General features: G+C 40.0%; 1 protein-coding gene across 5 annotated transcripts; it reads left to right on the top strand.

Annotated features, from left to right (window-relative positions):
* The first annotated feature begins 3914 nt into the window (after window positions 1-3914).
* Window positions 3915-27898, top strand: ZNF793 (zinc finger protein 793). Of its 5 annotated transcripts, none has more exons than XM_041745932.1 (7): window positions 3915-4334; window positions 5534-5675; window positions 12822-12933; window positions 17443-17503; window positions 23457-23586; window positions 24130-24225; window positions 25945-27898. In XM_041745932.1, the coding sequence occupies exons 4-7, from the start codon at window positions 17489-17491 to the stop codon at window positions 26895-26897; spliced, it is 1194 nt and encodes a 397-aa protein (XP_041601866.1). In that variant the 5' UTR covers window positions 3915-4334; window positions 5534-5675; window positions 12822-12933; window positions 17443-17488; the 3' UTR covers window positions 26898-27898. The 5 variants fall into 5 exon arrangements, with proteins under 5 accessions (XP_041601866.1, XP_041601869.1, XP_041601868.1 ...); XM_041745935.1 differs by having other exon boundaries at window positions 23460-23586; XM_041745934.1 differs by having other exon boundaries at window positions 3915-4149.
* The last annotated feature ends 72 nt before the right edge of the window (window positions 27899-27970 follow it).

The following is a 27970-nucleotide window of genomic DNA, read 5'->3' on the forward strand; positions in this document are numbered from 1 at the left end:
CAGTTGGTTGAGCATCTGACACTTGATTTAGGCTCAGGTCATGATCTCAGGGTTGTGAAACTGAACCCTGCACTGGGCTCTGCACTCAGTGTGGAGCCTGTCTGGGATTCTCTCTCCCCCTTTTCCTCTGCCTGTCTCCTCCCTTACTCTCTAAAATAAATAAATCATTAAAAAATAAAAAAGAAATCCAAAGACATCAATTACAGTAGTGTTATCTATTCCTGGATGACAAATTACTCCCAAGATCAACAGCTTAAAACAAACACTTAGTATCTTACACAATTTCTGAACTTCAAGAATCTGGGAACTGTTGGTTGGACTGTTGGTTCTGATGAGTCTCTCATGCAGCTGCAGTCCATCTATTGGCAGAGGCTGCAGCGATCTCAAGGTTTGACAAGGACAGCAGGATCTTCTTCCAAGATGACCCATTTGGATAAGGAAAGGATGTTTGTCTCTGGCTGTTGGCAGATCTCAGTTCCTTGCTACGTGGACCTCTACATAGACTGTCTCAACATCCTCATGACATGACAACTAACTTCTCCAAGTAAATTATTTGAAAGAGACAAAGTGAGAGTGCACCATGAAGAGAAAGCCAAGGTATCATTTATGACTTAATCTTAGCAGTGATGTGCTATCACTTCTACTGTATCTTATTAGCCTCACAATGGTCCAGTGTATAAGGGGACTACACAAGGGTTTTAATACCAGGAGGTAGGAATCACTGGTAGCCATTTTGGAGGTCAGCTGTTATATCAGTTAGTATGATGACCAATTGGAATTATGGTTTTTTATTTATTTTATTTTATTTTTTAAAGATTTATTTGTTCAGGAGGGACACTGAGAGAGAGAGGCAGAGACATAGGCAGAGGGAGCAGAAGCAGGTTTCATGCCAGGAGCCTGATGTGGGACTCAACCCGGGGACTCTGGGATCATGTCCTGACCCAAAGGCAGACGCTCAACCACTGAGCCACACAGGTGTCCCAAATTATGGTTTTTTAAAAAGTTATTTTCTTAAGGCAAGGTAACCATTCCTAGAGACGTTCCAATGCCTATGATGTGCATTAGGTGGTATAAAATGAATGCTGTCAGTATGATGTAGGCAGGCTGGGTCTGATAACCCAGAGGATGGCCCCACAGGACCAGCTAAGAGGGTCTTCAGCTTCATGCAGGATAATAATCAAATGAGAGCTGGAGAAAGTGAAAACAGAGTTTACTGAACAGTGTGAGTGACACAGAACAGCCACAGAGTGGCTGGGAGACTTGGAAAGGTAAGGAAAATGAGCCTTATCATCACTTGGGGTTAAGGGTTTATATTGGAAAGGGATTTAGGGCATCTGTTCCTTCAGGAATCCAGGGTAGAGTCCAATCAAAGGCAAGTGTCAGCTGAACAATAAGTGTTATTCTGTAAATCACCAGAGATGGAGGTGTTGATGCAAGCATGAGCTGACGTTTGTTTGAAGCTTCGTCCTGGAACATGTTTGGGATCTGGCTCTTTTGGATGTTATCACGTGTTTGGGACCTAGGACAAAACTCAGACAATGAGTTTCTTCTTTTCTTCCCCTTGAAGTGGAAACATGGTTTCTTTGGCTTACTCAGAGGCAAAGTATAGAACATGAGTAAATGGTGCCTAACAGAAACTCTGCCTACAGTTCCTAGAGACTCTGCCTGAGACCCTGCCCATGAGGCAAGCCAGAAGTGCTTGAAGTTCCTTTCTGTAGTACCCAACAATGAGGAACAAGAGACGATGTACAAATATCTCAGCTTCAGCAGCCCTTGAATGGGACAATTTGTATCTACACTACCTTCCAGAGTTCCTCAAAGGACTGAGTCTCCATTGCTCACAGGGATAATCTCATTGATACACTCTGTTTTGGGTTCCATTCCTCTCTTGTCACTTGCCTATCCTCTACCTGCCAAATCAACTGCCCACACTCACATCCTTGTCTCAGGTCAGTGATGTGGGAAGCAGGCAAAAGAAAAATTATTACATTTCCTAACTACTTACAGCATATTGACAGGTCCTTGAAACAAGGCAGAATGACATTCCTCTAGGAACTCAGCTGCCTCAATGTTGATACTTTGCTAAGGGCAAAAGACAATCTTAGCCCAAAGCCCAGGCCCTGTAGGTCTACTTTAACATAAAAATTCCTTTGGAAACTTCTTTTATCTCTACCCCGTCAAGATATACGTTGGTCATCCCCAAGCATATGACCCACCGATATACATCTGAAGGATCTCATGACTCAGGTTTTATTAGATGGTAATTAAATTACCTTTTCCTAACAATACCCATCCCCCTCAATGTCCTGGAAATCTTGCTTCCAAAATTCCTTAGAGACTTACACTGTGCCTAATCCCTTCCCAACGTGAAAGTATATAATGGGCTGTTCCTCATGACCCCAGTACAGCTCTTTCTGCCCAAGGATCCTGTTCTTTAATAAAATCACCTTTGTGCACCAAATACTAAGAATTCTTTTTTGGGCATTGGCTTCGAACCCTAACATCCTTCCTACATCAGTCAGCATCTGGGGCAAGCCACTCTTAGAAAGAAAACCACAGGCTTAAAATGGTGTTACTTATCCAAGCCACCAAGCTAAGGCTTAATAATACCAAACCTAACTGTACTTTTTTTTTTCTTTCTAATTGTAGTTTCAACCTCTCCTAGAAATATAAGTCTTAACCACGCAGTCAGGAATTTTCTGATTATCACCAATGAGGTAAACTGTTCCTTGGGGCCCCTCCATCCCCCAAAATGAGATTTTGTAGTTAAGGATTAGGTCATCAGGGACCATAGTAAGAAATGACAACAAATAAACTATCTTGTTTCTTCCAGAATGTGTTTTTTTCAGCTTCAGGAGTCCTTGACAACTGCCCTATTCCTGGAAGCCCACCGAAATTACTCAACTAAGCAGATGTCTGGGACCAAAGAAAATCACAAATGTTCCTGGAAAATTGCAGAGTTAAGCAAACCTCTGTTAAGTCATGTTTGAATGATTACCAAGGTTTTACTAAAGTCCTGTGACCACTTCCTAATTGCAAGAAAAAAACAACCGAAAGGTTGCCAGCTAGCAGTATGAATTGGTCCTGTAATTTGTGTTAGAAATAGAACTTTGTGGACTATCTCCTTACTAGCTTCAAGCAGTAAAAACCATTTGCTCAAACCAAAAGACTTGGCTGATCTTTTGGCTGATGCACCTCCAGCAAGGAGCCCTTTGTGTTCAGTAAAAAAACTTGGTGACCTATATGGGTCAGTTACCCTACCTAGTAAGACCCCTGCTCTTCCACCTAAGAGAAGGTGACCTTGGAACAATCTTTTGCTAATAACCTTCTTGCCATTCCCCCTTCTTATAAAAACCTTCCATTTTGTACAACTTCGAGGAGGCTTGCTAGGTGAGATGCTGCCTGATTCACCGATCATTTAATAAAGCCAAGTGGATGTTCAAATTTACCCGGTTGAATTCTAGTTTGTAACACTACTTAAGATAAACTCCCTGTACACCTGGCCCAGCATTAACACAGGACAGGGAATTATGTCTCTCTTAATTTTTTAAAAATTTCATGTTGAAGCTCTCAAATCAGCAGCAACAACATAGAGTTCTAAAATTCTTATTTATTACGAATAATTGAAAGTTTTTTTAAAAAAAAAAATGTCCCTGCTTTCAACCTTTTCTTTCAGTAACAGCTAATAACTTCGTACTCGCCGTCTCCCATGGCTTCCTCTCTGGGGTTCTCGCCCCGTCTCTGGCGGTCTCAGGTTCCCCAGCTCTCCAACTCCTACAACTGTCCCAGGAAAAGTTTCACCTAGCTTTGGGGAGCTCCTCCTATGAGGGGGCTCCACCCACAGTACGTAAGAAACTGTATAAACGGACGTGGCCATCTTAACCTCAGCGCTTGCGCTGCTGGAGACAAAGGAAGCTCAGGTTGGAGGTTAGGGCACCTACGTATTGGTCACAGGAGGTTTGGGCTTCTGAGGAGCTAAAAGTAGCGGGGAAGTCAGTGTTTAAGGACCCAGGAGTGCGTGCTCCTCCCAGCCCTAAGGTAGCTTAACCCGCTGGTCTAACAAAGGGCCTCTTCACCGCTGTACGGCCCCGATTTAAACATGGCCTCTCCCATCAAGCTGTCAGGAGGGCGCAGCCATCATACCTACCGGTAAAGTTCAGAAACCCAGAATCCTGTTCGTTGGAAGGTTGCCAGGTGGCGGCCGACAACCTCAAAGTCGTGACTGAGTCTGCGCACTGGCCAGTTGGGATGGGAAGAGATTATACTGCGGCGAGGCGCCGTAGTCCGGCGATCAATTTCGGGTTATGGGCGCGGATCCAGGAAAAATGGGAAAGGTCAGTGTGAGAAACAGTCAAAATTAAAGACCTCTGTAGGATAGTGATCGGACGACTACGGTGGCCCAACTGGGTCAGTCATGGGTGCCCGTAAGGGTCAGAGACGAGGGTGCTGAAGGGGTTAAGTGATTGGATGTGGGAGCCTCGTTGGGGGTCTGTGGTGGGTGGTAGGGGTTTGCGGGAGTCAGTGGCAGTTTCTGTGAAGATGAATTGGGAGTATTTGGAAATCAATAAATGAGAGTTCTCGATTTCTTGATTGGCAGAGTGAGTGGTGATCAGTTTATAGTGGTCTTCAGGGGTCTTGGTGCCAAGTGAGGGGCTTCAAAAACCCTGATAATGAACAGCATTAGAGCTCAATGTTTGGAAGCCTGAGAGGGTCAGTGATTGGAGTTCTAAATTCTTTTCGGGTACCTGAAAGTGATGATTGTGGAAACTTTGAGGTTAAGTGACGAGGGGGGTTAATGGGGACCAATATTGAGAGAAATGCTTTAGGCCATCAGTGATTGAGACTTCTTTTAGATCATGGATGGGAGGAATCTGACGGTATTAGTGGTTGGACTTGTACATCAAGGGATGGAGAACACACAGATCAATGGGGGTCAGTGATTGGGACTGTCAGTAATTGTGGGGGGAGATGGGTCTGTGGGGGTCAGCGATCGATACTCATTCACTCATTGGGATGTCATTGGAGATCACTATGGGTTCCTGATCAGGAATCTGTGTAATTCACTGTTGGACAATCTGAACAGATCAGTGAGCTTTGTAGTCACTGGCTAGTGGTTTCTGACGGTCATGTTTGGTCATACAGGGGTATCAGTACTACAAGAACATTTGTTGTAGATTGGGGTACCATATACATCTGGGATTAGAAGCTTAATGGGTGTTGAGAAGGATTGTGAAATTTAGAGGTTGGGGATGGGAGAGTTAAGGATTTGAGGCTGTGACCCTGTATAATGGGAGCACACTTCATCCTTGTGACACATTCCAGCTGATGAACAGTCTAGTCCCTCCACAAAAGCCCAGATTAAAACTCTTTGAAACTTCCTTCACTTTTTTTTTTTTATTGTTCCCCACACTAATGAAAGTGCTTTGAAAGGACCAAGTGTTCAACTTATCTGGAGTACTGTATTATTAAAAATGTGGCTCCTATTGCTTTTGCCAAGGATTTAGTACATACTTCTTTTAATGTTTCCTTTAAGGCCCTTTCTGGCAACAGTAATGATGTATCCATCTGTGACAACATCCCATGAGTGAGTCTGGTTTCTGGAAATCTATTCTAACTCCATGGCAGCTGGGATGGATGTGACTTTGCTTGTGGTTAGAAAACAAAGAATTTACTGAGTAAGTATCTAAACTGATATTGTAAAAGATTTGGCCAAAGGAACAAACTTTGAGGGTGTTTGGAAAATATTTTTATCTAGGCTTAACTTAAAAAAAATGTTCTCAGGGCACCTGGGTGGCTCAGTAGTTGAGCGTCTGCCTTTGGCTCAGGTCGTGATCCCAGTGTCCTGGGATAGAATCCCGTACCAGGTTCCCCACAGGACACCTGCTTCTCCCTCTGCCTTTATCTCTGCCTCTCTCTGTGTGTGTGTATCATGAATAAATAAATAAAATCTTAAAAAAAATGTTCTCAAAAAATAATAATAATAAAAAGTAAAAAAGATGTTCTCACCACACACATACAAAAAGTAATTATGTGAGGTGATGGAAGTGTTAACTAACTGTCTTGTAATTATTTTGAAATATATGTGTGTATCAAATCATGGTATTGTACACCTTAAACTTACACAATATTATATGTCACATACCTCAAGAATGGGGAAAAAATTAAAATAAATAAATTATGTAAGGAAAAGAAACTGGATCTGGAAGTTACTGTGTTCTAAGAATCTTTTTGCCTTGTTTGTAGTTTTTAGGGGTGACATTTTTGACCTTGAATCTGTTCTTTGTAATGTCCTGATAAAATAATTCAATAAAGATAAAACCACAAAAACAAAACTTAAAGCTACTTTTAGTAACTGCTCTTCACTGAAATTAAAGTCAAACTAATGGTAATTAAGATGAGCTGAGACAAGATAACAAAACAAATAAGATTTTGACCATTAGCTTAATGAAAGGGTGAAATGCCAAAGCAATATTTTGGCATTATATTTGATCCTTATGTAGTCCTCAGACAAAGCACAGTAACTATAACATCTTCTGAAACAAAAGAAGTTGAAAGGTAAGGCAAAGTAAGTATCTTTCAGAAGCCATACACATCAAGCTTTAGTTTTTAGAGCAGATAGTCTCTGTTTTCAGCTACACATAATCAAAGACAGGTAGTTGCTTTGATACAGAAATGAGCTTGAGATAAGGAGTTAGGAGTTAAGGGTATTTTCTTTTCTTGTGGCTGTTTCCCTTCATCACCTACTGTGTGTTCAGTGCCAGATTTGGGAGCAAATAATTTTTCTCTTTAAAATGTTTAGCAAAAAAAAAAATTAAAAAATAAAATAAAATAAAATAAAATAAAATTTTTAGCAAACCTTTTATGGAGATATAAGATATGTACAGAGAGATACATAAATATGCAGCTCAAGAAATTGTCACAAAGGGAACATCCATGGGTAATGTATTTAGATCAGAAAACAGGACATTGTAGTACCCTGAAAGCCTTCATGATATGCCTTCCCTGTCACTTCCCTGTCATTCTCCCAGCTTCTAACATCACTGATAAATTTTGCCTGTTTCTTTTTCTTTTTCTTTTTCTTTTTTTTTAATTTTGCCTGTTTCTGGACTCTAAAAGGAACATTCGTACCGGGGGGGGGGGGGGGGGGGTAGGAAGAGGGAGGCACTATGTGGCTGTATGTGAAAAGTTTAAGTTTGAATCTAGATTATTTCATTTTATTTGTACAACAAACATTTTTCAGATCATTAAATATTCTTTTTTAAAAATTGAGGTATAACATACAGTCAAGTATGCTTACCTTAAGGGTACAGCTCAGTGAATTTCTACATTGTGGAAAATCATGAAAATACAACTAAGATCAAGATCAAGGTATACATCATCTCTAGCACCCTGAAGCCTTCTTTATCAATCAGAACCCATTGCCACCTCTAGATCTAATAAATGGACTATTTTGTCTAGTGTTGAACTTGAGTTAAATGGAGTCATAGAAATGATCTGAGAGCAAAACATTCATACCATGGGGAAGTTTTTTCTGAAACTTCCCCAAAGCCAAGCACTAGAACAGAATTCTGACCTATAGCCCTGGCTTGGCCATTTGAGATCTCCTGTTTTCTGCTAGTCCCTCTAGAAGTCAGAAACATGCACTGTGAAATGGACCCTGTGGGTTTGGCGTGGACTTGGAATAAGGGTCCTGTTAAGGAAGTTAACAAGTTGAGGATGGCTCTTTTCTGTAGATATTTGGAGGGATTGAGATATTTGTAGATATCTCAGAGCCCCCTGGTCAAAATCTCTCATTAGCTTTTTTGAGACTTACCGTTGGCTGCAGAGACCTGAATACGGTCTTGCTTACCTTTCCAAACAAGGGATTTTTGTTTTGTTTTTGTTTGTAAGTAATTTCAGACTTAGAAAAGTTACAAGAATAGTACAAAAATTCCTATTACACCCTTTACCCAGATTCTGCAATAGTTAACACTTTCCTATACGTGCAAATAATTTTATTTTCTTGCTATATATATGTGGGTTTTTTATTTTTTGGTTTTTTTTGGATCCATTTGATACTTGCAGATAGGATGGTCCTTTAACCCTATGTATATTTCCTTATATGACCACAATATAATTATCAGAACCAGGGAAGTTAACATTGCACATAATCCACAGACTTTACTTAGGTTTTTCCAGTTGCCCCAATAATGTCCTTTATAGCGATTATTTTTTCTGGTTCAGGGTTCAAATTCATGATTACATGTTGCATTTAATTGTCTTGTCTCTTTAGACTCTGTTAAATTTGGAATATTTTTTCAGTCATTTTTTTCTTCTCGACATTTTGAGAAGTATAGGCCAATTTTTTAAAAAGATTTATTTATTTGAGAGAGAGAAAGTAAGCATAACACAAGCACAAGCAGGAGAAGCAGCAGAAGAAGGAGGAGAAGCAGACTCCCTGCTGAGCAGAGAGTCTGACTTGGAAATCAGTGCCACAACCCTGGGATTCTGATCTGAGCAGAAGGTAGATGCTTAACTGAGCTACCCAGGTGCCCCTAGGCTAATTTTTTTTTATAGGATGTTCTTCAATTTAAGTTTTTCTGATTTTTCTTCATGATTAGGATCGTGAAGAAAATACCACAAAAGTGATGTTGTGTTCTCAATGTGCCGTGTTCAGGAGATGCTTGATATCGGTTTCTCACATTGCTTGTAGTGTTAACTTTGATCATTTGGTTAAGGTATGTCCACTAGGGTCCTCCCCTTTGAAATTATGTTGTTTGGTATCTTAGGGAGAAGTGTTTTGAGACCAGGTAAGTAACCTCAAATTTTCATTCACAAGCATTAGTATCTATTAATGATTCTTGCTCAAATTAATTACTATTATGATTGCCAAATGATTCTAATTCTAATTACATCATTCCTTCTACATTTATCAGTTGAAACTTTTCCTAATCTTCTAAGAATTTATCAGTAAAATATAATGGTGTGGCCTAGTTACATATAAAATAGAAATTATACATCTGAAATTTACAAAGCTGGTTAAAATGTTGAGTTCGACCATGAGCCAGAGCTCAAACCTTCTAAATCTCAAAGAAAACATCTTGGGAGATTGACTAGTCATAGAAAAAGAGTTGTCAGATCATGTGATAACCCACACAGACAGGAAACCTCTAGAGTCCTACTCTGGTTCAGGTGGATTTCTGTAGTGCTCTCACAATGAGAGATTGGGAGCTAGAGAAGGAAGAGAAATGAACTGTCAGAAATATGGTAGGATTGTCAAAACCTGATGAAATGATCTATATGTGTTAGAAAATCTAAAACATAAATGGTTTCATTTTCTGTGACTGTAAATCTTACTTTAAAAAAAAAAAATCAAGATGGAAGAGGTCAGATGAGATAATGTGGGATAGTGTCTTCAACTGAGTTATACCAAACTGTGGATAGTTTTCTATGGTTTTGCTTTGTGTCTTAATTAAACATTTAATCAAAGAAGTTAGAAAATGTATGTGAGAAGTGGAAGGAATCAATAAATATAAAAGGGGAAATTAATGAGTTAAAGAAAAAAGGGGAAACTGATAAATCTAATTTTAAAAAATTAATAATATAGATAAATCATAGCAAACTTTACCAAGTCAGAAGGAAATGAACACATACACACACAGGAATTCAAAAAGAATAACCATATCATTAAAAAGTATCTTGGTAAAACTTTACATTAATATATTTGAAAGCTAGGATACAGAGCATGATTTTCTAGGAATATATGGCTGTACAAAACTCCCATACAAAGAGAAGGAAAACTAAAAGATCAATAGCTGGGATCCCTGGGTGGCCAGCCGTTTGGCGCCTGCCTTTGGCGGAGGGCGCGATCCTGGAGACCCGGAATCGAATCCCACATTGGGCTCCCGGTGCATGGAGCCTGCTTCTCCCTCTGCCTGTGTCTCTGCCTCTCTCTCTCTGTGACTATCATAAAAAAAATTTTTTTTAAATTAAAAAAAAAAAAATCAATAGCTGTGAAAGTTTGAAATACTCAAAAAGATTCCTGCACACCACTTCCTGCCATCCTACTTCTCTTCTCAAAAAAAAAAAAAAAAAAAAAGCCAATAACTCAACTATCAGACTCTTTGATGGTTCAACTGGCAATTTCTTATAGAGCCTTCAAGTGACTTCCAAGTAACATATAATTCTTCAAATAGTTAAACTCTCCCAGGGAATTTATGAAGAAGGAAAGCATGACCACCTTTTTTTATAAAGCCATCATTGTTGCATTGGTTACAAAAAATGGAAAAAATCCTGGACCAACTTTGTGACTATATATGTAAAAGCCTAAAAAAATAGAATAAGTTAATAATGCATTCAAATAATAATGCATTCTGACTACAAAGGAAATTCATCCTAAAGATGTAAAGTAAATTCGGTATTAAAGAATTTGTTAGGGGCACCTGGGTGGCTCAGTTGGTTGAGCGTCTGCTTTTGCCTCAGGTTGTAATCCCGGGACGCTGGGACCGGGACCCTGGGATCGAACCCTGCAATGGGGCTCACTGCTCCAGGAAGGAGCCTGATTCTCCCTCTGCCTGCCACTTTCCCTGTTTGTGTGCGCTCTCTCGCTCTCTGTCTCTGTTATATAAATAAATAAAATCTCTAAAAAAAATAAATTTATTAATGAATTTTAGCATATTAGTAAGTCAAAGGAAAAACATCATATAGTTATGCCATAGATGATTTTAAAAAGTGATAAAGTTCAACATTTGTTTTGGATTTAAAAAAATCATAAAACAGGGGATCCCTGGGTGGCTCAGCGGTTTAGCGCCTGCCTTTGGCCGGGGGCGCGATCCTGTAGTCCCGGGATCGAGTCCCACGTCGGGCTCCGGCATGGAGCCTGCTTCTCCCTCCTCCTGTGTCTCTGCCTCTCTCTCTCTCTTTCTATGTCTATCATAAATAAATAAATAAATCTTTAAAAAAATAATAAAACAATACTGTGTTCATACGTTTTAAACACAATAAGAACTCCTTTACCTCAAATCAAAAGTCAGTATCATACTTAATGACAGAATACAAAGCACTCTCATTCAAGTGAGCAGTCTATTGTGTCCTACTAAGAGTTTACCTTCTAGAGTACTAGTGAGTACAGTAATCAGTGAGGTGAGAGGTATAACATATTTAGAAAAGAGAAGAATAAAGCATTAAGTATTTGGAGATGAAGTAATTACATATCTCCCCCCAACTGCTTGGCCAGAGCTCAAGAAGATTAATTCCAAAATTATTGTAGATATTAAGAAAGTTCAGTAAGGTGGTTTTAAAATGAATATAGGAAAATAGATTGATGACTTTTCAATTTCAGTTAGTAATTATGGGGATGACAACATGCCATTTAGAATAGCAACCCAAAACATAGTTGGCTGCCTAGTAATAAATATAAAAAGAGAATTAGAGTACCTACATGAAGCAAAGTATAAAAATGTCTTGGAATGTAAAAGAAGTCTTGACTAAATGGAGAAGTCTTGATCTTGGATCGAAAGGCTTGATATTTTTCAAATTTTGAAACATTTCCTTAAAAGAATAGACCAGTTTATTGCCGTGTCAAGCAAAATCTAAGAAGGGTTTTCTTTTTTAGTTAACAAAATAATTCTGCATTTCATACTGAAGTTGAAACTTTTGAGAATAGCCAGGATATTTCTGAAGAATAAGTAATGTGGATCAGCGTGCCAGACAAAGTTTTAAAACATGTTAGAGCTTCAGGAAATAAAGGCTATGACCCAAGAAGAAGAGCCAATTGAGGGAAAAGCCACTGAGTTCACTATTGTGAATGGGAAGGAGAGATCTATGATCTGTCTGGTTTTAAATTTATGCCTGAGAGCATCCAAATGATGGTGAGTATGTAGTAAAATAATACTTTTGAGGGACTGGTGATACAGATGTGTGAGAATCTGTAGTTAAGAAGAAGTGGTAGCCCTTCGGATAATTGCTATGCTTCTGTATGGAGACCAACTACATGTTGGTACCACTTACCAATATTTACTTTTCTCCTTCCACCAGGTTCTCCCCAGAGTTGCTCAATGTGGGGAGGACTTGGGGCTGAGGGAGGAAGGGAACCTTGTTTTTCACATTTCTTTCCTTAGAGCTCATGACACCGTGACTTTGTCTGCTGTACTAGGCCGTGTGTAGATGGGGCCCTCTAGTAGAAAAATAATCTGCTCTTTAATGAAAAAAAGAAAAATTACTAAACAATTTTACCTCATTTTGAAGGAAGTTGAAAAAAAAGTCTCCTTAATTTTATGCACCCAATAACTGTTTTTTGCCTTTCTTTATTTTAGTCTGTGTGATACTATGATTTATAAGAAGAAATGCATATTACTTCTTATAAATACCAAGTACATATTTGGTATTCAATCCATTTCTGGCATAGATCTCCTGAAACCCTTGGAATTTCCTAAGTGATAAGAGGGATAAAGGGGTTAATTAATAATTCAGCCCCTTTCAACCTTACCTGAGTATGTATTCAATGAGGTAATTCATAGAAAGCCTCTGCAGATGGGCTTTTTAATTTTATTTTTTATCATTTCATTCTTGTTTTCACAGATAAGGAAACTGAGCACCAGGGAGATAAACTGTTTGGCCTAGATTCCCCTAATTTGGTTAGAGGAATTGTTTTGTTCAAACTTCTGAGTGATTTTGAGGCTCACAGTCTTTTCAGAAGACCCCCTACTCCAAACCCAGAGCAAGCCATCACTCAGCTCTGTTTTCCTACACAGTGCTCTGCAGGCTTCTTCCTCTTGGGCCTCAGAGAGTACCTGGGAAGGGACTGTTGGATGACTCTTACCATGGGGTCTGTTTATTTTCAGGTTACTTGAGTCCCCTGTACACCTGTGTGGGTCCCACCATCTCGTTGACAGCAGGGCTTCACAGGACCTTGGTCAAGTCTACAGAAGGCCCTGCCTGGGGCTATAGCTGAGGGTGAGTTATGGTTGAGAGATGGAGCTGTGAGGAACTAGCAGGCCAGGTTGAAGACCCTCTGGATTCGGAGAGGGGAACTTGGGACAAGAATCTCTTGGGAAGGAGGAAGCTAGGTTCAGAGACCTCTTGCCAGAGCAGAGACTCCTAAGTAACAGGAAATAGCATCATTCCTCAGCCAGAAGCTGAACAAGACTCAATTTGGTGTTGCTCCTTCCAGGGACCCTCCATGGTGGGGGAGAGTTTAGTCCCAATATTTAGAGAGACAGAAGTGAAGAGGGAAGCAGGGAAGGACAAGTGAGATAGGCTTGCTTTCTCAAGGGAAGGAGACATTGGTCCAACAGAGTACATTCTGCTATCTTGTAGCATGGGATGTAGCCAGCCCACTCCCTTACTCTTACTGGTACTTTCCAGACTCTAAGTTGCTCCCTTGTCATTTTTGCCACCTCACCTGGCCTCTGAGAATATGAGGAGTTCACCCCATCCTCACCAAGGGGCAGAAAAGTCCTTGGATTCTCTGAGCAATGGTGGCAGCAGACCTACTATAGCCATAGATTTTTTTTTTAATTAAACTTTATTTGGAAAATTTGCAGGGATATTACTGTCAGCTTTTATATATCCTTCATTTACATTCACCCAGATAAGTGCTTACATGTTCATGCTGTCTCTGTATATGTATATTATGTCATATTATAAATGTTATTTTTATCCTTTTTTTCTCAAGTATTTTAGAATAAGTTATAGACTTATTCTATACTTCGGTGGGCATTTCCTAAGAACAAGAACATTTTCCTATATATATAGTGCAGTTTTAAAAACCAGGCAGTTAACACACTGATTTAATACCATTACTTAATCCACAGTCCCTATTCAGATGTGAACCAATAATTTTATTTCATAGCAACATTTCCTTTTTCATTCCAGAATCCAATTCAGGATCACAGGCTACCTTTAGTTGACATATCCATTTGGTCTCCTTTAATGGGAATCAGTTCCTCAGTTTTTGTCCTTCATGAAGTCAACATTTGTGAAGAGTATAGGCCACTTATTTTGTGTTACTATCACTCAACATGATTTTGTCTGATGTTTCTTCAGGATTTTCATCCACTGATGCTGCCATCTCATTTAAAGGTGAAGGAAGTGACTCTCCCAGGCCACAAACCTAGATGGTCACAGAGCCAGGGCCAGAACACAGGCTTCCAGCCACACATTCGCTAGCACATTTGCCACACCACCACTCAGCTGGCGTCTTGCAGCCATAAAGACCAGGCTGAGGTTGAGTAGCTAAAGTCCAGGAGGATGAGGGAGGGAGTGTACTCTTTTAGAGAACTGAATGGTTATCCAAAGCTGGATTAACTGCCCCAGCCTGCTGGGCCCCAGACCTTTCCTGCCAGCTCAGTGCCTTATGGATAGTTCAGTTCTCTCAGAGAACCCTCTCCCCCTTGTAAAGCCCTCCTGTGGCTTCCCTCATGATGAAAAAAGGCAGTAGAACAGTAATTTGTAAATAATGAATTGTGTGTGTGTGTGTTTCAGTTATAGATTAGAATCAGAAACATTCTACCACCCAAATCAAAGTACTAATAACATTTTATTGTATTTCATGCTGAAAGCTTTTCTACACATAGATTTTTTTTAAATAATGGGATTGTGGGGAGTTGTTTTTAACTTGAGATGTAATGTGCATAGAGAACAGTGTGTAGCTTAATAATTGTTCCATATGTGCATGCTCACGTAGCCACCACCTAGATTGTAATAGAGAACATTTACAGCACTCTGAAGCCTTCCCCTACCCCTCCCACGCAATGCCTAGTCACAGGTATCACATAGGTTAGGGTGGCCTGTTTCTGACTTTCATATACATGAAATTCAAACAGTAGATCATACTTTTTTTAAACTACTTTTTTGACTTACTGGTATAGCTTGATTTATATATTATTTAAACAGAGTATTTTACCTAACATTCAAGGAAATCACTTTTTAAATTTCTTCTATAGAAGAGACAGGAATCTAAGTAGTTAATCTTAACACCATTAAGACAAATTTGTTATTATATCATGTGAACAGGATGTTCCTGGAAATGTTCCATATCCTGATGGCGTGGGGTTTAGTTATGTGGGCGAATGAATACATTTGTCAAAACTCATTGAAGTATACAATTAAACTGGATTCATTTATTATATGTAAATTATACCTCGGTAAAGAAAAAAATATTCTTAAAGGCATAATAAGCTCACTGCTCAGTCCTGATAGCTAAATGCCTATTTTACACTAACTTTGCTGTATGAGCCATGCTTTCTGACCTATACAATATTTCAAAGCATTTTGATGGTGGATATTTATTGTTCACTGAGAAAAGTAAATTATTAACTCATTTAGTACTAGTGTTAAGAATTTTTCCATATGTGTATCCTCATGTACCGACCACCCAGATCATAACGGAGAATATTTCCAGCACTTTAGAATCATTTCCTTTTTCAAAAGATGATTTGTAAAAAACAAAATCAAACAAAAGATGATTTGTCAGTAGATTAGTGAGAAAAGGCTTCTGTAAAACAAAGCTAGAAGAATGTATTCATTTTGAAAGAGTTTTTTCCCCTTGAATCTGGTGTCTTCTGTTAATCACTAAACTAACTGGAAACTTTTGATAGGGCCATTTTTCCAAAATGGTTGAACCAAATTACAATCCCAGGAGCCATGCATGAGAGCCTTTGTAGTTCCTAAGTGTGGATTTTTAATTCCACGCTATAGATTAATGGCAGAGTATTTTCAGAACTCTTTATTAGGTTTCTCACTTCTGTGGTCGGGAAACCTAAACATTCTTTATTAATAATATTTTGTATCAATTTAGTTCAACATTTCCTAATGTATGGATGTTTTGGAAATTGAAAGCCTCCATGTTCTAGTAGTCTGATTTAATTACAGTGCCAGTTAATTTAAGAGAAAAAAGTTAATATTGTGATTTTTGATTTTCACTGCAAATTCACAGCTTTTATAGACTAAAAGTTTGTGAACAACATGTGCGTTCATATGGAATTACTGGACCATGAAATATTGATGTTTAGCTTTGGTAGATATGGCCAGTTTGCTCTTACCACTCCTCCTGGCATGGTTGGAACCTTGAGGCTGGCTCCTCCCCCCCTTTGCCAAGACCCATCACTGAAGAAGTGTCTTAGTTTTCTGGCACTCAGGATTACAGAGGTGCTTCTTGTGTTCTTTGCCCCAGATGTGGACTCAGCTGTTTTCCAAGGAGCTCTAGTTCCTTTTTAGGGAAATCAGTGAAAGAGATCAGAATCTGGGCACTAGCTGATTTTTTGTGAAACAGCTACAAAAGATTCAGGTTTTAAAATCATGAGTTATCCCATTGATGATTTTTCCATTAAACATTCAAGTACGTCATAAAATATTTACACTCTTAAACTATGATATGCTCTTTTCAATTTAAGCCATGTAGTTATCTCTTTAAACATCTTAAAAATAACTGTCGTTTGTTCTCATCTGTTGAAAATTATTATTATTATTTTTTTAAAGATTTTATTTATCCATTCATGAAAGACATAGAGAGAGAGGCAGAGACACAGGCAGAGAGAGAAGCAGACTCCATGCAGGGAGCCCGATGCGGGACTCGATCCCGGGACCCCAGGATCACACCTTGGGCCGAAGGCAGGTGCTAAACCTCTGAGCCACCCAGGGATTCCCCTTAACAACACTTAATAATATGTTGGATGAATAACAAGGTGTACCCTTTCAGTAATCATTTGTACCACAATGTAAATAACTGTTAGTTTTACTAATGTTATGTGGTTATTTTATTTTGCTTTGAGTTCTTTGTAGTAAGTTACAAAAGCCCTTTTTCAGTATATACTTTTCTTTTAAATGATAATATAATTTATTAGAAAAGCATCCCAAATATAGGATTTCATCAGCACTGATAGGTGAACATGTACAACTTTAAAAGTAAACAAAGAGGCAAATCCCAAGCATTTTGCCTTCAAGAGAAAATGTATTGTTCTTCAGGGGTGATCCCTCTCAGAGCATGAATGTGGATCCATTTTTCTGGGGCCAGTTATTTGTTTTAAGGATTTTGTTTGTTTGTTTGCTTTTTAAAGATTGTATTTATTTCTTCATAAGAGACACAGAAAGAGAGAGGCAGAGACATAGGGAGAGGGAGAAGCAGGCTCCATGGAGGGAGCCCAATGTAGGACTCGATCCCAGTATTCCAGGATCATGCCCTGGGCTGAAGGCAGACGCGGTTAACCGCTGAGCCACCCAGGAATCCCAAGGATTTTGTTTTTTAAATAAATTTTCACTTCTTACTCAGCAGCTTTTACTTCTTCGGAGGTTTGTTTTATGCATCCATCTTCTGAATTGAATGGCACCATTTTTTTTTCTTCTATCACAGTGATTTAAAGGATAGGTTTTTGTACAAGATTTATGTAGAGACTTTGCAAGTTCTGAGATGGGCCTGGTCCCTCACAACTCTGTTCTCTCTTTCTCCATCTTCCTCCCCCCCAGTCTCTGTCTTCACAGGACTCAAATCTTTTTCCAAGAACAGCAGAAAATGATTGAGTACCAGGTAAGTGTGATGTAAAGTAGCCAAAGTTCCCTTCTTGGGAAAGTGTTCTAGAAAAAATATGTGCATTCAAGCATATATACTTTATCGCAGGCTGGGTTCTCAGAAAACAGACTTGGGGATGGAGATTTGCACACATGCAGTTTACTAGGGAGACCTATAAGGAGTGAAGGAAGCAGGATTAGGCAGAGGGCGTTAAACAGAGGCACGAGCTGACTTTACCACATGCTTTAGAGCTGGGATGGCTCTTGCCATTTTCCTGAATAGAGGAAGGAGACTTTTATATTCTGAAATCAACCAGTCATTGGTTGTAGGCTGCCCCATGGAGGGGACATAAGCTTGATGGGTAGCAGCCTTTGACCCAGGGCTCTTTGCAAAAGGTCTCAAGCCTGCAGTAGCCAGTCTTCTCCTAGTAGCTGGGAGATATACCTCAGTTCCTCAGGGGGATTTGGGTGGAACACCACATCTTCTATCTACACGTAGATACAATGGCAAGACCTTTGTTATACATACTAATCTACCCTTTTTTTTCTTCAATTAAAATATCCTAGAGATTGTACATGTTAGTACTTGGAACCACACCATTTTTTTTTAACAAGGTACATAACGCTCCATCACACACATGGAATATGACTGATTTAACCAGTCCTTCATTTTATAACATTCAGGTAATTTCCAAATTTGATATTACAAGGAATGATGCAAGGAACCTTCTTTGTTGGAATACAGATGTACAAAACAGTCCAACAAGAGTCATTAATTGTGGTCTTCCTGGTAGCCCAGCAAAAAGGCAAACACAACCCATGATTTGCATTGGCCATAGGATAGAAGCATGCTGTTATTTCTAAGAGAAAACTAGCTTTTCAAGGCAGTTTCTAAAGACATTTCCCAGAGGGGTCTTCTTATGGCTGTAGTAGAGGAACACTGCTGCTAACCATGTGGTCCCAGGACATGGGCTTCTCCTGGGAGCTTGTTAGACATACAGAATGTCTACACCTAGACCCCGGACCTGCTCGAATCAGGTTATTTGAGGGTGGAGCCTGGAGATCTGTGTTGAACAAGCTCTCTGTGGTCCTTATGCTCTTGTAAGTGTGAGAAGCACTAGCAAAGAGGACAGAAATCTAAACGATAATGAACAAATGCAGAAGAATGTTTTCTACAGTGGTTCAGCTCTTCCCTTGGAGTTGAGTGTTAGCCCCACAGAACTCCTGGGTTTTGAAGTGACCAAAAGCATCATGACTTAGCTTCCCAATGATGAGATAGTGTTTTCATCTGTATGAGAGTTACAGGAAGTTCCAACTTCTCTATGCTTTGCAGCCCATATGTGTAATGGAATAAAATGCTAAGTTAGAAGAAGGTGAAAACACAAATGTTATTTATTTTCGAAGGGAGCAGCAGACAAAAAGCTTCCTCCATTTGTATGGAAGTCCTGATTTTGATCCAGGGTATCTGTGTCCTTGAGCTAGACTGAGGAACAGAAGAGCTGTCTATTATTTAAATTACTATCATTCCCTTAACTATCTTTATTAGTTTGGCAGCAAACTGAACATCTTATTCCCTACCAAGTCTCAGTGTGAAGTGTTCCCAATTCCCCTTACCTTCCTCACCATCTTAAGATGATGGAGGGCCCTGTGTCTTGATGAGACTCCCCCTTAGCCCCTGGGTTCTTGTATTACCACCTCTTTGGAGCCCTCCCTCCAGCAAGGACATCTCTTTCTGGAGACCCATCCTCTCCCCTTTCCCAGATCTCTTCCCTTGTCCCTACAACCATTCTCAGTGCCTCCAGCGCTAGAAACCGTCACCACTTCCAAACCACAAAGTCCTTTCCTTTCTCCCCTAGCCTCCTTCATCTCCTGTAGTGACTTCTGATCTTCATGATTCCATATCCTGTTTCTTACTCTTTCTTTTTTTTTTTTTTTAAAGATTTTATTTATTCATTCATGAGAGACACAGAGAGGAGAGAGGCAGAGACACAGGCAGAGGGAGAGGCAAGCTCCATGCAGGGAGCCTGACGCAGGACTCGATCCTGGGACTCCAGGATCATGCCCTGGGCCGAAGGCAGGGGCTAAACCGCTGAGCCACCCAGGGATCCCCTTCTTACTTTTTCTTGAGTCTAACATCTTCTCTCCCCACTTTACTAAGACTGTTCTGGCCAACATCCCAGGTGACTTTGCTGAGGCTGAAATAAGAAGATGCTTTTTGATTGTTCTGCTAAGTTAGACTGTACCTTTCACCCCTTCTTCTGTGTTCAATGCAACAGCATATACTGGGTAGGAGCACAGACTTAGAACTAGACTACTGAGTTTGAATTCCAGTCCTTACCATCTGTATGACCTTGCACAAGTCTTGGGACTTCTTTGTGCCCCAGTTTCCCATCTCAGGAGATGGTACCATCCCACTGGGCAAGCCAGAAGCCTGAGATTTGTCCTTGACTTCTCCCCATCTTCCCCCCTCATACTCAGTCACTAAGTCATGCTAATTTTACAACCTTAATGTTTCTTCGATCTCTTTCCTCTTCATCCCTGTGTTTGGTGAAAATGGCATGGCCTTTTGGGTACCAAATTACATCTCTTCTATTTTGTTATGTTCTATCACATCCAATCCCATCCCATCCCATCCCACTCCAATTAGCTCTATTTGGGAAATACCTACACAGAGCCCGTCAATTGAGCCAGGCCACATGCTCTGTAATAAAAGCCTGATTGTTGCTCTCCACTATCATGGTATGTTATTCTGGCATCAGAGAGTATATCTGGTTGGTATCTCCTATACATGATCTTTGTATGGGTTTTAGGGTCTCATGTGCCAGCATCTGTGGCTTTACTCTGGTTTGGGTCCTGCTTTCAGGTACATCTGCTTAGGCCACTGTTCAGGTGCCACTGAAAGACCCCACATTTTTCAAAGAGATGTACCAGCCTCCCCTGAGGTTGACCTGATGCCTGTGACCCAAAGCCCCCACCAGAAATCACATTACTAGACTATCTCATGTGGCCCAAGGCTCCTAGGTAGACAAAGACAGACATATCAAGCAGAACATTCCAGGGGCTTAGAGAATAACTCTCAGGAGCTGAGTGTAAAGATGAGACCTCTCTTTGGGCAAGGTTCAATTCTTTACAGTCACTTGAAGATCTATCGTAGGTACTGTTTCCTCTACTCATAGGAATAGGGGAGTTTTTTCCTCTATACCAAGTAATTCTCCAATTCTCTAATTCTTTGTGGACACCAACTGAGTGTCCTACAACTTAGTTCAACTTGGAGTTAGCACAAACCCTATGAATTAGGGACTCAGTCTCACAAGACTGTTTCCCCCTTCAGATACTAATTGTAAATCCCAGATTGTCACCTGGACTTCTAACTTCTAGCTATAAATTGGGGGTTCCTATGACCCCCTCTTCAGTTCTGAAAATTTACTATAATCACTCACAGAACTCTGGGAGACACTTTTCTCACTAGTACAGGTTTATTATAAAGGATACAAATGAAAAGCCGGATGACAAGGTACAGAATGGTCCTGAGCACATGAACTTCTGTGTGGAGTTTAGGGTGTGCATCTCCCCAGATGTATCCACCAACCTGGAAGCTCTTGAGTGTTTTCATGAGATTTCTTTCTTTATTTTTTAAAGGTTCACAGAAGGGGATCCCTGGGTGGCACAGCGGTTTGGCGCCTGCCTTTGGCCCAAGGCGCAGTCCTGGAGACCCGGGATCAAGTCCCACGTCGGGCTCCCGGTGCATGGAGCCTGCTTCTCCCTCTGCCTGTGTCTCTGCCTCTCTCTCTCTCTCTCTCTCTCTCTCTGTGTGACTATCATAAATAAAATAAAAAAATTTAAAAAAAATAAAGGTTCACAGAACTTCCTTCAATTTATTGTTTTTTAAGATACTTATTTATTTATTTATTTATTCATGAGAGACAGGGAGAGAGAGAGAGGCAGAGGCACAGAGGGAGAAGTAGGCTCCACGCAAGGAGTCTGATGTGGCACTGGATCCTGGGATTCTGGGATCACGCCCTGAGCCAAAGGCAGATGCCCAACTGCTGAGCCACCAAGGTGCCCCTCATGAGATTTTCATTATTTAGGCATTGTTGATTGAATCATTGATTGGTAATTATTCAATCTCTGGTACCGCCCACCCACCCCAGTGGCTGGGTGGTAGGGAAGGATGCTGGAAGTTCCAACCCTCTAATCACATTGGTTAGTTTCTCTGATGACCAGACCCCTCCTTGTCATTAGCATAAATTCTTATTTTGTTGACTGGGGCTTGTTAGGAATAACAAAAGACACTCCTATTACCACTATTACAAAGTTACAAGGGTTTAAGAAGCTCTGTTCCAGGAACCAGGATGGAAGGCAAAATGTATATTTCTTAATGTATCACAGGCATCCTCTCAGGTTAGTACCTGTGGGTCCTTCTCTGGATCTCTAGCTATCTATTAATGTCCATTGGGGCTCTGGCCTGGGCACTTTGCTCATCCTGCCTCCCTGCAGAGAAATCCCACACTGACAATGTTAGCTACCACTTCTCTGCTGGTGGTTCCCAGAGCTTTAGCTCCCTTCCTGATCTTGCTCTTGATACAAGACTCATATGTCCATCCTGCTGCCTGCTAAGTGTCTCCACCCATGTGTCCCTACATGTCTAACAACACCTCCTCTTTGCTTCTGCTGTTTGGTTCTTATGTCTGATTTACCACCACCATCACCCAGTTGGCTTTGAGAGAGTTGGGTGTTACTGTTACCCCTCTTTTACTCCCCACAACCAGTTAAAGTGCAGATTCTGCTCTTCTTTACAGTGATCCTTTGCTGTCTCACTGTTACTGTCTCACCTGTGAACACGGTCTTCCACCTGCTATTATTCCACCGTGTTATTATACTCTACCTCTCCCCAGGTTACCCACCACATTTCTCTCTGTATCCATTCACTTTCAATTATGTGTGAGTTTTGTATCTCTTACAGGCGTTGCTTTTTTATCCAGCCTAACAATCTCTGCCTTTTGGAGTGTTCAGTCATAGATTAACTTATGTTATAATTTACTGTCATTTAATATGAATATAATTATTGGTATGGTTGGACTTCTATATATCTTTTTAGTATTTGGTTTTCTGTTTGTCCCATGTGCTTTTGTTCCTTTATTTTTTTCTCTTATGTGTGTGTTTGTGTGGATTAAATGAGTATTTTTGGAATTCATTTACTTCAGTACACCTCTGCACCATGATTTTAGTGGTTACTCTAGGGATACAATATCTGTCCTTAACTCTTCAGTCTGCTTAGAATTACCACTGTATCACTTGACATGGAGTGCAAGAAACTCACCACGTGCCTCATAGAATGTGCTTTCTATACATACCTTCTCCTGATTTTCCATTGTCTTAAAATCCATCATCTCATCACTCTCATCAGTCCCCTGTATACTCCTGTTACTGAGAGCCTCGCAGCCCGTAAAGTCACTGTTCTCCATTCCCGTGTTCATGCTACTCCCTCTGCAAGGATTACAGCCTATCCATCTTTCTATAGAGAAGACTCAGCTCCAATATCCCCCAGCTCTGACGCCTTGCTAGACCTTGAAACATTTAATGGACCATTCACACTTCTACATGCTGTAACCTAAATGTCCTGCCACCATAGCTCTTATACTTTCAGCTGGATGGCTTTACATATTGCTTTCTTGCCAGGCTGTGAGAGCTTGAGTTAGGAACCATCCATGACTATGTCTCCAGCAACCCTCACTAGGGTACACAGAACAAGTCTTCTTTAATTAATATATATTGACTCAAAGTGTATATGACAGTGGGTTCCAATGTGATTGTTATTTTTCCTACCATATAAAGCCCAAAGCCAGGAATGTAAGAGGCATTCTAGATAGATAAATGATCATGATAAACTCTGACCTAGGAGCATAAACACTCTATACCATCCACCTCTGGCTGCATTTTTCCCATGTGACTTAATGTCATTTCGTCTTCAGCAGAGACCTGTATCATTCAAAGATGTGGTAGTGGGCTTCACTCAAGAGGAGTGGCACAGGCTGAATCCTGCCCAGAGGGCGCTGTACCGGGATGTGATGTTGGAGACCTACAGCAACCTTGTCTCAGTGGGTAAGAACAGCTCCGCCACACAATCTAGATTATGGTTGAATAATCCTTCCTTTTCAGTTGCTAAAATTAACTGAGGTACCTAGAGCATTTGTAGTACCCAAATACTTCCTATGTGCCAGACACTATTTCAGCCACTTTTAAAATATTAACTTATTTGAATTCTCCTAAAAGCCTTACAAGGTAGGTACTATTGGTACCACTATTTTACACATTTGGAAACAGAGACACATTTTGGAATTCATTGTGAAGGTGAAGATAGGTGAAGTAACTTGCCCAGTGTCACTCACCTAAATCCTGAGTAGGATTTGAACCCCAGCAGTCTGGCTGCATAGTCCACATTCCTAACTCTTACACTGTGCTGCCTCAGTGAGTTTGGCTTGAGGTTCAGTGGTCCTGAATTACTAATTCCTTTTGGGTTCTGGATGAGGTGTGTGTACAGTCTTCTCCCAAGTACAATGTCTGTTGTGCAGCCTTTAATGCTGCCTGAGTGGCCCTGAAGACCAAGGAGCTCAGCCCAAGGCCTGGATCATTTCCCTGGAACAGGTTATGAAGGCACTAAACCATATGTGATCCTCAAGCTGGAGCAGGAAGAAGCACCATGGATTTGTGAGGCAGCATGCTCAGGCTGCCACTGTCAGGGTGAGTATAAATGTAGCAAAAGAGGCACTTTCAGAGGCTAGCACCTTTTGGATTTAATTCAGAGTCCAGTTCTCAAAAGCCTTAGAGCTTTGCAGGCAACTGGAGACATTTCTCGGAGAGCTTTAGCTTTCTTGATGACCCTTCAAAATCCATGCACCCCACCTCCTTATCCAGATGTTCCTTCTCCTTCTCATCTCACCTCTCCTGTGTTCTTGTTCCATTGCCCTTTCTCTAGAATCTTTGGCCTCTCTTAAAGTTATCAGTAAACCTTCTCTTTCACATTCAGGCATCTTACAAATAAGTTTCTGTCGTTCTCCCACTCCTGTTGGTTCCTTCCTATCTCCTGTTCTCACAGTTTCCAAGTAAAATGCCCTAGACCTGCCTGCCATACCCACACTTTCACTTCCCATTCTTTCCTTAATCCCTTAGTTATCCCTAAGTCCTTTAGTTTCCTTAAGTCCAAGAGGAGAAAGTACTGAATTTAAGGTAACCTGGGCAGGAAAGCAGATGACTAAACTTGGCCCATCTTAACCACATTCATTTAACATTCAGAATAATTTCCTCTCCCATCAGCTCTGTAAAATATCCCAACAATACTCATGGTACTCCAAGTGTTGGTAACCTACTCTTAAGGATGCCCATGAACTTCTACTTTTCCACAAGTCATGGACTTAGCAAGAAGAATCATTGCTATCTCTTCCCACATCTGTTTGTGCCACTTATGCTCCATGTTGTAATCACATAATTGAAATAAAGATGAACCCCAAAGACATTCAAGTCATTTTCCTGCTTCTCCCCAAAATGATGTCTCTGAAATTACCACCATTCACCTTCCATCCACGTTGGTTGTAATAGTAGTAGCAGCAAAGCACTAGAATTATTGGTGAACACTCAGTCTGTGCTCACTCTATGCCAGATTTGTTCTCAACCATTTACAAATATCCTTTTATTCAGTCCTTACAACACCTGTGAGATATCCAGCCTTTGTTACCCCATATACAAATGAAACACAATCACAGAAATGTTAGGAAACTTATCTAAGAACATATAGCAAACTAAGGGACCGGACAGAGATTTGAGCCCATGTGGTCTGGTTTCAGAACAAGTACTCTTAACCATCACACTCTGGTGCCATGGGGTGTATTTTGTTTCAATAAACTGTGCTCATCAGCCTTGATGAAATCATTGTAACCTGGCTGTCAGCTACCTTTTTCCTCTTTTAAGAGCCGCACATCGAATAGCAAGGTGTTATATGACACCTCAGTAACAGGATTGACAAACCACAGACTCTAGTTTGGCCACCTGATTTTGTGAATAAAGTTCTGTTGGAACACAGCTGTGTCCTTAGTGTCCTTATATTTACATACTATGTACCCCAAATACAGTGGAAATGTTGAGTAATTTTGACTGAGACCAAATGGCCTACAAAGCCTAAAATTTATTCTCTGGCCCTTTAAGAACATGTTTGCTAACTACAACTCTACAATATCCAATCTTCCTCAGAATTACTTCTTTGTATACACTCTGACATATTCCATTTCATTTGTGCCAGTGTTGTGAATCTTCTCTACTTGTACAATACCTTTCCTTGCATTTAGTTATGGTTCATGCTTTCTTTTCATATACTGTGCATCATTTAAATTCTTAGGGTGTTTCTCTAGTAATTTTATTCTAGATCATAATAATAGAATAAAGAAAGGTTTGCTGTATTCTCTCCAGAAAACATCTGTCAAGTTAATGTCCAGAGGAAAAGACAAGACATGATTTTGAAACAAGGTGCATTCATCAGCAAGAAAACATTGCCCAAGGAAAGAAGCCATGAAAACAGTAAGTTTGGGAAAATATCAACTCTGAGCACTAATCTTTTTCCATCCATTCAGAGCCCCAGTAACTGGGACCCCTGTGGAAAGAGTGTGAACCATAATTTAGACTTGATTAGTTTTAAGAGACACTATTCAAAAAAACAAAATGAGTCCTGTGGATGTGGGAAATTGTTACAGCATACAAACCATGATAGAAGACCTAATGGAGAAAGACTCTGGGAATGCAGTCATTGCGAGAAAGCTTTCAGCCACAACCCAGCACTTATGTATAAACCAGCAGTAACCAATTCTCTTGTATACAAACGTAAGAGGGTTCCACCTACAGAGAAACCCCATGTCTGTAGTGAGTGTGGGAAAGCATTTTGCTACAAGTCTGAATTCATTAGGCATCAGAGAAGTCACACTGGGGAGAAGCCATATGGATGCACTGACTGTGGGAAAGCCTTTTCACATAAGTCAACTCTCATTAAACATCAGCGAATTCACACTGGGGTAAGACCCTTTGAATGTTTTTTTTGTGGGAAAGCCTTCACTCAGAAGTCACACCGCAGAGAACATCAAAGAACGCATACTGGAGAGAGACCCTTTGTGTGCAGTGAATGTGGGAAATCATTTGGTGAGAAGTCATACCTCAATGTACATCGAAAAATACACACAGGAGAAAGACCATATCGTTGCAGAGAATGTGGAAAATCCTTTAGCCAAAAGTCATGCCTCAATAAACATTGGAGAACTCATACAGGAGAAAAACCTTATGGATGCAGTGAATGTGGCAAAGCTTTTTACCAGAAGCCAAACCTTAGTAGACATCAGAAAATTCATGCCAGAAAGAATGCCTATAGGAATTAAAACCTAATAATTGTGAGAAAGCCTTAAGCAAGGTATCCTATTTAATTATATGTGGAGGTGTTCATTTTTAGGAGAAATCTCATTGATTTAATGAATTTAATGAACTTTTAAAAGAATTAAAAGTGTTCATTTTTAGGAGAAATCTCATTGATTTAATGAATTTGGGCAAGATGTTTTACCATAAGGGAAGTCGTGTTCTAATTGTGATAGAAATTTTTATACAAAGATTATAGAAAATACTTTATAAAACATAAACATCACTTATGGTCACTTTGGCTTATGAAGTTCAGAAATATGTTAATGGGATGACAACAGCATATAAAATATATTGAAGAGAATTGGTATATTATGGTATATTCCACAGTTAGCCACATAATAAGCATTATTTATATTTTGGGAGTGTAAATGTGAATTTAATGTAAATTGTGAATAACAAACACCTGTGTCACATACTATGTAGAATGCCACTCATCAAACTTTTCTACTCTAAATATCACCATTGTCTTTCAGTGTCTTAACAATTTAAAAAATAATGATAATAACATCTGTTAATATTGAAAAGCCAAAGCTAAAGAATAGTTTCACAGCCTAATATTGGATGAGCAAAATACTATAAACTTGATTACTCAGCACAGCCATTATTTGACAAAAAGTAGTGTGGCCCTGGTATTGTGCATATTTTCTAATTTCTTTTTTTTCTTCTATTTTCTTAGTCTTGCTTAACATGCCTTGTAACAAATGAGTAGGAGAGACACTGTTTATATGAGTCTTATAATTCAGAAATGTTTCATGCAGAGACCAAAGAAGGAAAATTTTTCTTTTTGCAAACTAGTTCAGCAACATCCATTTTTCTTCCCTATCAGTTTCCCTGTGAATGCCCTGGGCACAAAAACATAAGTTGTTTCATCTTTCCAATCTTTGAAAAAAGTCTACTTCCTTGAGCTGCCATGTCATCCAAATAAAACAAATGGCCACATTGTTCAAGATGTGCCTCCCTATAAGAATGCCTGATCAAGAATAAGAAAGGAAGCAATCACATGAGCATTGGGTATTGTTTGTAAGTGATGAATCAC

Source organism: Vulpes lagopus, chromosome 2, assembly GCF_018345385.1.
Source record: "Vulpes lagopus strain Blue_001 chromosome 2, ASM1834538v1, whole genome shotgun sequence".
Lineage (NCBI taxonomy): Eukaryota > Metazoa > Chordata > Mammalia > Carnivora > Canidae > Vulpes > Vulpes lagopus.

Coding starts and splice junctions, on each gene's coding strand:
- ZNF793 (XM_041745932.1), top strand. Junction 23,587..24,129: donor CAGCAACCTTGTCTCAGTGG/GTAAGAACAGCT, acceptor TCCCTGGAACAG/GTTATGAAGGCACTAAACCA. Junction 24,226..25,944: donor CTCAGGCTGCCACTGTCAGG/GTGAGTATAAAT, acceptor TATTCTCTCCAG/AAAACATCTGTCAAGTTAAT.